At 38.6% G+C, this 10,055-nt stretch overlaps 1 protein-coding gene across 1 annotated transcript; it reads left to right on the top strand.

The window, feature by feature from the left end:
- Positions 1-5,330: 5,330 nt before the first annotated feature.
- LOC120209023 (histone acetyltransferase HAC12-like) lies at positions 5,331-9,585 on the top strand. Its single transcript, XM_039208112.1, has 12 exons — positions 5,331-5,429; positions 5,661-6,398; positions 6,615-6,926; positions 7,015-7,290; positions 7,411-7,539; positions 7,676-7,879; positions 7,992-8,134; positions 8,268-8,556; positions 8,677-8,816; positions 8,873-8,951; positions 9,042-9,433; positions 9,513-9,585. Exons 1-12 carry the CDS (start codon positions 5,331-5,333, stop codon positions 9,583-9,585), a joined length of 2,874 nt encoding a protein of 957 aa, XP_039064043.1.
- The last annotated feature ends 470 nt before the right edge of the window (positions 9,586-10,055 follow it).

Raw genomic sequence — 10,055 nt, 5'->3', positions numbered from 1 at the left:
TTGGGTTTCCATGTTGTGTCGGTTTGGTCTCATTGTATCAATTAATTTTGAATTACCGATAATCGAATTGTCTTCTTTACAAAGTTGTTAACTGTAATCTAGATTTTTTTAATAACCAATTAGGTTTTGTTTGTGATAATCTGAAATTGATAGATTGAATATCTCATACTTTGATAATAATGTTTGTGTAGAATTCTGACTGGATTTGTTAAAAATCAAACTTGAAAAGTCAAGAAAGATGGCTAGAAGTGCAACAATATGACGGCAAGATGACAAAAGCTAGAAGCCTCTTGAATTTCTTAATTATTAAGCATATTAAGGTGGTCCCTTAAAAGGATAAGGTTGCAACAAATATGGTGGCAATAATGGAAAAATTGAGAAGCACCCAGAGCTTAAAAATAAGTCGGTTAATTGATCCTATATATATGTGCTCTAGCCTAGTTTAGGATGTATGTAATACAAGTGAGGAAAATATACGAGAGAAAGTGAGAAAAAAATGAGAGATAGATTGTGAAGCTTAGCAAAGCCTTAAAAGAGTGAGGTTGTGTTTGTAAACTAGTCGCAGCTAGTATTGCAGTATTGTAATATTGAGAGTGTCGTTGTAAAATATTTTGTTTCGTATCAATAAAAATTTCGGAGTGTTATAAATTATCGTGAGCCCATCTACGCTTCCAACAAGTGGCCTCAGAGCTAGGTTCGAGTTCAACGTGGTGGAGAAGATGACCAACATGATTCAACCTCAAATCCCGAGATTGACAAAGACAAATTATGGCAATTGGAGCATTCAAATGAAGGCGTTACTAGGGTCCCAAGATTGTTGGGATATCATCGAGGATGGTTACACCGAGCCTGAAAATGCAGCAGCAGAAGCAGCCTTGGCCAATGAAGAAAAGAAGGTATTGAAGGAATCCCGAAGAAAAGATAAAAAAGCATTGTTCTTTATTTTTCAAGGAGTAGACGAATCTACCTTTGAAAAAATTTCTGATGCAAAGACCGCAAAACAAGCGTGGGAGATTTTGCAAAAATCTCTACAAGGTGTCGAAAAAGCAAAGAAGGTACGCTTACAAACTCTCCGTGCTGAGTTTGAGATGCTAAAAATGAAAAATACAGAAAACATCGATGATTATATTAGCCGTGTGAAAACGGTCGTAAATGAAATGAAAAGAAATGGTGAATCACTCGATGATGTTAGAGTGATGGAAAAAATTTTGCGGTCATTAACAAGAAAATTCGATTACGTGGTGGTGGCAATCGAAGAATCAAAAGATTTATCTCAGATATCGATTGATGAGCTTGTGGGTTCACTTCAAGCCCATGAGCAGAAAATGAAACAAAATGAGGATTCTGAAAATTTGGAGCAAGCTCTACAAAGCAAGATGAATGTCAACGAAGGAAAAGCTAGCAACAGCTACACACAAGGACGAGGAAATCGTGGTGGTTATCGTGGAAGATATAGAGGAGGACGAGGAACTCGTGGACGTGGTGGTCGATCATATAGCACCGATCAAATGAGTGAAAGCAATCCAACATCAGGTCGTGGACGAGGATTCAGAGGCCGAGGTAGGGGCAGATATCAACAAGGAAGTAAATTCCAGGTACAATGTTATAATTGCAATAAGTATGGTCATTATAGTTATGAGTGTAGATATGCTCCTAAACAAGAAGAAAGAAATAACGTAGCAGCAGCTGAAGAAGAAAAAATTGAAAAATCTCACGTATTCCTCACTTATAAAGGAAATGAAGAATTCAAGAAAAATATTTGGTATCTTGATAATTGTGCCAGTAACCATATGTGTGGTCAAAGGGAACTGTTTGTGAAATTAGATGAAACAGTTCATGGACGAGTAATGTTCGGAGATGACTCGCACGCAGAAATAAAAGGAAAGGCAAGTCATGATTACTCAGAAAAATGGAGAAAGAAATATATTTCAGATGTTTATTATGTACCTGCTTTGAAAAGCAATATCATCAGTCTTGGTCAACTCCTGGAAAAAGGATATGAAGTGCAGATGAAGAATCGCTCGCTCGCCATCAAAATAAAGAAGGAGAATTGATAGCCCAAGCTGATATGACTCGAAATCGTCTCTTTACAATTGATATCGAGTCAGGAGAAGTAATGTGCATAAAGATCGCGATCAAAGATGATTCATGGCTATGGCATCTAAGATATGGACATCTTGGATTTTCTGGATTGAAGCTGTTGTCAAAAACAAGCATGGTGAAAGGACTACCAGAGATCAACCCTCCAAATCAATTATGTGAGGCTTGCATAAAAGGGAAGCAACATAGACAAAGCTTTGAAGTTGGTAGATCCTGGCGTGCCCGAAGACCACTGGAGATAGTACACACAGATATAGCCGGTCCTTTTGACATACCATCACTTGGCGGTAACAGGTACTACCTAACTTTCATTGATGATTTTAGTAGAAAATGTTGGATTTATATCTTGAAAGAAAAGTCAGAAGCGCTGGAAAAATTGAGAGAATTCAAAGCAATGTCGGAAAAACAAAGCGGTCAATATTTGAAGATACTCAGATCAGATAGAGGAGGCGAATATACATCAAAGTTATTTGAAGAATTCTGCAAAGAGCATGGCATCATCCATCAGCTGACAGCCAGATACACGCCACAACAAAATGGAGTTGCAGAAAGAAAGAATCGCACAATCCTGGACATGGCGAGAAGCATGATAAAAGGCAAACAACTACCGAGAAATTTCTGGGCTGAAGCAGTTCGATGTGCAGTTTACCTATTGAACCGATGTCCAACAAAAAGCGTGAAGTATATGACGCCAAACGAAGCATGGAGTGGACAGAAACCAGGAGTTGGACACCTCAAGATTTTTGGATGCATCGCATATGCCCACGTTCCAGAACAGACTAGAAAGAAGCTTGATGACAGAGGAGAAAAAATGTATTTTCATTGGCTATGATGAAAGAAGCAAAGCTTACAGATTATATAATCCTCTTACAAAGAAGATAATAATTTCAAGAGATGTCGAGTTCGATGAAGCAGACTATTGGAGATGGAGCGAAGAGGAAAAGAAAGTTGAAGGACTATTTTTTGAAGATAAAGATGGTGATCTTATCAATCAAGATGAACAAGATGATGATCAAGATCCTCGACAAAATCTACCATCGTCGTCAAGCAGCAGCAGCGATGCCAGCAACATAATAGAAGATCGTGAAGCACCTCCCACAGAACTTCGAAGATCCACAAGAGAGAGAAGAATGCCAGAAAGGTACAACGATTATGAACTAAATAATGTTTCACTTTTCTGCTTGCTTGTGAACAGTGAATAACATACGAAGAAGCGGTTGAAGATGACAAATGGAGGAATGCAATGGATGAAGAAATTGCATCAATAGAAAGAAATGATACTTGGGAGCTAACAAGACAACCAGAAGGCCATAACCCAATTGGAGTAAAATGGGTTTACAAGACAAAGATCAATAAAGAAGGAAATGTTGAGAAGTACAAATCGAGGCTAGTTGTCAAAGGCTATAAACAAAGACAAGGAATAGACTATGATGAAGTATTTGCTCCAGTAGCAAGGATCGAGACCATCAGACTTCTCACAGCAGTCGCAGCACAAAAAGGATGGAAAATTTATCAAATGGATGTGAAGTCAGCATTTCTAAATGGCTACCTAGAAGAAGAAGTTTATATTGAGCAACCACCTGGATACATTAAAAAGGGACATGAAGACAAAGTTTACCGATTGAAGAAAGCTCTATATGGTTTGAAGCAAGCCCCGAGAGCATGGAACACGAGGATTGATGAATATTTCCAGAGAAATGGGTTCATGAAGAGTCCATACGAGCATGCCTTATACACAAAGAAAAATGAAGACGGTGATATCATGATCGTGTGCTTATATGTGGACGACATGATTTTCACAGGAAATAATCCAGGTATGTTCAATGATTTTAAGAAAGCTATGACTAAAGAATTTGAAATGACAGATATTGGAGAAATGTCATACTTCCTTGGAGTTGAAGTGAAGCAAATGCAAGAAGGAATATTTATATCACAAAAGAAGTATGCAGAAGAAATTTTAAGAAAATTCAGAATGGAAGATTGCAAGACGGTAGCCACTCCAGCAGAACCAGGAGTCAAATTAAGTGTTAATTCAACAAGAGAGCAAGTGAATCCGACATTGTTCAAAAGCATAGTTGGAAGTCTAAGGTATCTAACTATCACACGACCAGACATAACATACGCTGTGGGATTGGTAAGCAGATTCATGGAGAATCCAAAACAAGATCATTGGATTGTAGCAAAAAGAATCCTCAGATATGTCAAAGGTACAACAGGTCATGGTTTATTCTACACGCATTCAGAAAATTCGAAGCTGGTTGGTTATTCTGATAGTGATTATGGGGGAGACTTAGACGATCGGAAAAGCACAACTGGATATCTCTTTCATATCGGCTCTGCAGTATTTTCATGGTCATCAAAGAAGCAACAAACGGTAGCTCTTTCAACATGTGAAGCAGAATACATAGCCGCAGCAGCGTGCACTTGCCAAGCAATGTGGTTAAGGAATATTTTGAACGAGCTAAATTTGGTGCAAGAAGAACCAACTACAATCTATGTCGACAACAAGTCTACAATTTCCCTTGCTAAGAATCCAGTCTCTCATAGCCGAAGCAAGCATATTGATACAAAATATCACTTTATACGAGAGCAGGTGAAGAAAACAAATGTGGAGCTAATTTACTGTAGAACTGAAGATCAAATAGCAGACATTTTCACAAAGCCATTAATAGCAGATATATTCAACCGACTCAAAGAAAAGCTCGGAATGAAAAATCAAGTTTGAGGGGGAGTGTTAAAAATCAAACTTGAAAAGTCAAGAAAGATGGCTAGAAGTGCAACAATATGACGGCAAGATGACAAAAGCTAGAAGCCTCTTGAATTTCTTAATTATTAAGCATATTAAGGTGGTCCCTTAAAAGGATAAGGTTGCAACAAATATGGTGGCAATAATGGAAAAATTGAGAAGCACCCAGAGCTTAAAAATAAGTCGGTTAATTGATCCTATATATATGTGCTCTAGCCTAGTTTAGGATGTATGTAATACAAGTGAGGAAAATATACGAGAGAAAGTGAGAAAAAAAATGAGAGATAGATTGTGAAGCTTAGCAAAGCCTTAAAAGAGTGAGGTTGTGTTTGTAAACTAGTCGCAGCTAGTATTGCAGTATTGTAATATTGAGAGTGTCGTTGTAAAATATTTTGTTTCGTATCAATAAAAATTTCGGAGTGTTATAAATTATCGTGAGCCCATCTACGCTTCCAACAGGATTGAGGAGTTCTCCAACTTGGCTATGGTGCATGTTGGGAGCATGATGGTTTGTCCAACTGTTGCTAAAGTACGGCTTGGCTTGGGATCGATGACCGCTTCGACTAATGTTCCGAACTTGCAGGTTCAAGACCATTAGAAGCTGAATCTAGATGTCATTTCACCGGAAACAATCAGCCTTTCTTTCCCGTAAAAAAAAAAAAAAGCTGTGTCTCGTGGTCATCTTCATCGGCTTCCTTTCGGTGGACGAAATCAATATTTCCGTTCCGTAAACGAACAAGCTGTGTCTCATGGTCATCTTCCTCGGCTCCCTTTCACTGGAAAAAATCAATCTTTCTATCCCATAAATGAACAGGCTGCAACTCATGGTCATCTTCCCCAGCTCCATTTCGCCTATAGATTTTATCCTGATATTGAACATGTAAAAAGAAGTCTTCTAAGATTTTCGGGTAAAGGAGATTCTGGTCAACCCATATGTGGTAGTTCAGAAGTCATTGAACCTTTGCCAAAGCGTTTGAAGCTGGAAAATCCTACTTCTTCCTGTTTGCCTTATGGTGGTATGTTTTGTGCAATGGCTCCATTGAAGGTTCAACAAAGTTTTACCAACCTTCCACCCTTGGTGCAGTCGCCAGAGTTTCTTGAATCTTCTAATTCTGAGATTATGGAGATGAACACCGAACCGTTACCAAAGTTTATAGAGAAGTCCACAGGTGATAAAGAGATTGGTGAGGATTCAGAGGAGGTGAACACCGAATGGCTATCAATGCTTATGGAAGATTCTTCAAGTGCTGAAGTGATGGACAAGGATGTAGTAGATAGTTTTCCTATATCGGCTACAGAGCGTTTTCCTGGTACTCCAGAGGCAGTTACCGTTAGTTATGAAGTAGGAGAAACTGATGTAGTTGGGAATAATAAAAAAGAGGATACCGACTTCGTAAATGGTACTGATAATGCAGATGATGAAAGAGATCACTTCAACAAAACGGAAACAAAGTTTGAGAGTAAAAAACAAAGAGGTGTGGCCTTAATAGAAAATTTCACAGCACAGCAAATAAAGGAGCATATATCAACTCTCAGAAAGTGCATTGATAAGGTTTGCGCTTTCATTGTTGTTTATTGATTTTATTGTGCTGTCCTGTTTAGCGGATATCCGAGTTTAATCATCTAATTAAAATTACTGTTCATGAAGATGCATAGACTTTGCATTTGTTCATGAAGGTGCATAGACTTTGCATTTGTTCATGAAGGTGCATAGACTTTGCATTTATTCATGAAGGTGCATTGACACAGTCTTCTCTTATTAAAATAGGATCTTGGAAAGAAAGAAAGGGAAAACGGAAACGGGATCAGCAAAGTTGAAAGTAATGATCCGTGCCAGTTGTGTGGAGCGGCTAAGCTTTCACTTTCTCCTGCACCGATATATTGCTCGTCATGTTGTATCCGTATCAGACGCGATGCAATGTTTTATAGAATACCTGAAGTGATACCTGAAGCAAATGGCATTTATCTTTGTTCCACATGCTATAAGGCATCTCGGTCTGAGTGTATCACAGCTTCTGGGAGATCTGTTTCGAAGTCAAAGCTAATTAAAATAAAGAATGACGATGAACCAGAAGAATGGGTAAGTATCCATCCAGGGTATATAATATTTCTCATAGTCCTGAAGTTTCAAACTGAAAGACTCACTTCCTAATGTTGTTTTCTTGCAGTGGGTTCAGTGTGATAAATGTAAATGTTGGCAACACCAGATATGTGCTCTCTTTAATGAGAAAAAAAATAAGGAAGGAAAAGATTTTATCTGCCCAAAATGCTGCTTGAAAGAAATTGAAAACGGAGAACAGATGCCCCCAACAGTGAGTACTGTTTCCGGTGCAAAAGATCTGCCGCGAACCAGACTCAGTGACCACTTAGAGCGAAGGCTGTCTAGGTGTCTTCAGAAAAACAGGCAAGAGAAGGCAAGGGCTACAGGAATGAGCATTGATGAGGTAAGATAGCACGTTTCAGTGTAATGTTCTCGTTTTTGTAGCAACATTCTTTGATTCACAATGCTATTTGTACTTAGTTTAGCTGTTTCATTGACTGTTTAATGTTCTATTGTTCAATAGGTTCCTGAAGTAGAAGGTCTTATTGTCAGGGAGGTTTTATCTGTTCAGAAACATGTAAAAGTGAATGAGAAGCTTTTAGATATACTTAAGGATCAGAATTACCCTGCCGAATTTCCATACAAGTCAAAGGTAAGATTTCTTTGGAAATTATTAAATGTTTTGAAGGTAGTTAGGTATTCTCAAATTGTAGCATGCCTCTTTCGGGATCAATATCTAGATTTATTTCATTTTCACTGAACCATGAGAATTTGTTTTCCATTTTCAGGTTATTCTTTTGTTTCAGATTATTGAAGGGGCAGATGTATGCCTTTTTATCATGTATGTTCAAGAGTATGGTGCAGAATGTAGTCGACCAAATCAACGCAGCGTTTATATATCGTACCTTGATTCTATTAAGTATTTTAGGCCCGAAACAGAAACTGCTGCTAGCGGAGTAGCTCTTCGAACTGTTGTTTATCACGAAATATTGGTATATCATATAATTTCCTGCTCCGATTATTATAGCTTTTCAAATCTCATTGGTTGCTATAGTTGGATCACTGAGATCATTTCTTGTTTTCGTGTTCTGTTTCCGTTTTTAGGTAGGATACCTTGACTACTGCAAGAAAAGGGGATTTGCAACTTGTTACATATGGGCCTGTCCACCTAGGAAAGGCGAAGATTATATCTTGTATTGCCACCCAGAGGATCAGAAAATACCGAAGTCTGATAAGCTGCGGCAGTGGTATGTCTCTCCCTCTCCCTCACACACACACTTATCTCGTATATATGTCTACGTGTGTGCAGCGTTGTGCCTGTTTGTCTTTCTATCCTTCTTTGCATACACATCTTGACTAGCAGCATTCTTGCAAGTGCAGGCATAAGACCATGCTAAAAAAGGCTTCTAAATCTGGCATAGTGGTCGATGTGACAAACTTCTATGATCAACTTTTCTCCACTGGGAAATACAACACCAAGGTGACAGCTGCTCATTTGCCATATTTTGATGGTGACTATTGGTCTGGTGCTGCCAACGATGTGATAAAACAAATCAAGAAAGACTCGAAAAATATGAGCATGAAAACTGTGTCAAAGAGAACATTGCAAGCCATGGGACACACAAATCCATCTGGTCATGGCATTAAGGATCTTCTGCTGATGCAGAAGGTAAAATTTTACAAACCATACTATTTTAAATCTGTTTAGTCTAGCTTTCTGTCGAATTCCTTTTTTATGCAACTATGATGGTCACTAAACATATTATTTCATTTCTTCCTGCTTTGGCAGCTGGGCCAAAATATATTACCTATGAAGGAGGATTTCATCATTGCTCACCTGCAGTTCGTCTGTGTATGCTGCCATAAAGCCACTTTAAACGGATGCCGATGGTCTTGCCATCTGGGTAAAAGCTTTCAGCTTTGTGGAAGGTAATTTTTCAGTGTTTGTGCATTTTTTTCTTGTTTTTCTTCATGTCGTCTTGCAGGTGCCATGGTGCAAAACAAAGAACCTACAAGGATTCCACTCACACTTTATTGAATGGTGAAAAACATTCACTCCGTCGGGTAAGATCTTAGCTCCTGCAGTTTTAACCGTTTCGTTACCTTTATCATGAAGAGGTTGGAGTATTTATGCATGTCTTTCTTTTTTTCCAGAACATGGTGGATGATGTTCTTTCTGATACTGACGATAAAGATGTCTGCATGGATAATGGTCTATTTGAAGATAGGTACAAGTTTTTATTCTTCTGTCAGAAGAACAACTATCAGTTCGACACGCTTCGTCGGGCCAAGCATACCTCGATGATGATCCTATATTACCTTCACAATCCGGAAGCGTTGCTTGCTACTACCAACTGCTGTATTTGTAACAAGGACACACCAATAGGCCAGTGTTGGCACTGTGAGACCTGTTCTGAATTTTTTGTTTGTGCTGCATGTTATCAACGAGACGGTTGTTCCTTGCACACTCATAAGTTGACTCCTCATTCTTCCGCCATTGATTCTTCGTCTGAGAACAGAGAGATCAGAAGACGGATAAATTATCGGTACGAAGATACTGTCCATTTTTAAAACAGTTGATCCACATAAATGTTAATTAACTTGGAATATTATCTGATTGAACAGGAAGCGCTGGAACTCTTGCTACATGCCGCTCGATGTCGCTCGCTCTGCTCCGACTCCAATTGCCGTCTCATGAAAAGGCTATTCTTCCATTCAAAAAGATGCACCGTTAGGGTGGCCGGAGGTTGTAGACACTGTAAGAAGACATGGCTCATACTGAAACTGCACTCGACAAAATGCGAAGAATCCGACTGCATCGTGCCACGGTGCAGGTATGACACAACTATAAAGCCTTTTCCGATAGCTTCTTTATCACTTGAAACAAATCAAAAACTCTTTCCCCAGAAAAATGATTTAATTTTTTTTTTTTTTTGAAATTCATTAGGGACTTAAAGCTGCATGCAAAAGCTCTGGCACAGAGGGATGCACCTCTTTGAAGAAGCTGGGAAAGTCTCTTGGCATTCAAGATTTGCTGTACACTAAGAACAAACTCCACAAATATTTGATGCGTGGATAATGCATAAACCTATACACCGTCAATAAATAATATAACATTAAATATTAAAAAATTGTTCGATTTTAATTATTTTAGCATATCATTGCCCA

Source organism: Hibiscus syriacus, unplaced genomic scaffold (assembly GCF_006381635.1).
Source record: "Hibiscus syriacus cultivar Baekdansim isolate YM2019G1 unplaced genomic scaffold, ASM638163v2 tig00018060_pilon, whole genome shotgun sequence".
NCBI classification, from domain to species: domain Eukaryota; kingdom Viridiplantae; phylum Streptophyta; class Magnoliopsida; order Malvales; family Malvaceae; genus Hibiscus; species Hibiscus syriacus.
This window is presented reverse-complemented; position numbering and strand designations above follow the sequence as displayed.

Coding starts and splice junctions, on each gene's coding strand:
- LOC120209023 (XM_039208112.1), top strand. CDS start 5,331: ATGGTGCATGTTGGGAGCATGATGGTTTGTCCAACTGTTGCTAAAGTA. Junction 7,291..7,410: donor CAGGAATGAGCATTGATGAG/GTAAGATAGCAC, acceptor ATTGTTCAATAG/GTTCCTGAAGTAGAAGGTCT. Junction 8,557..8,676: donor ATCTTCTGCTGATGCAGAAG/GTAAAATTTTAC, acceptor CTGCTTTGGCAG/CTGGGCCAAAATATATTACC.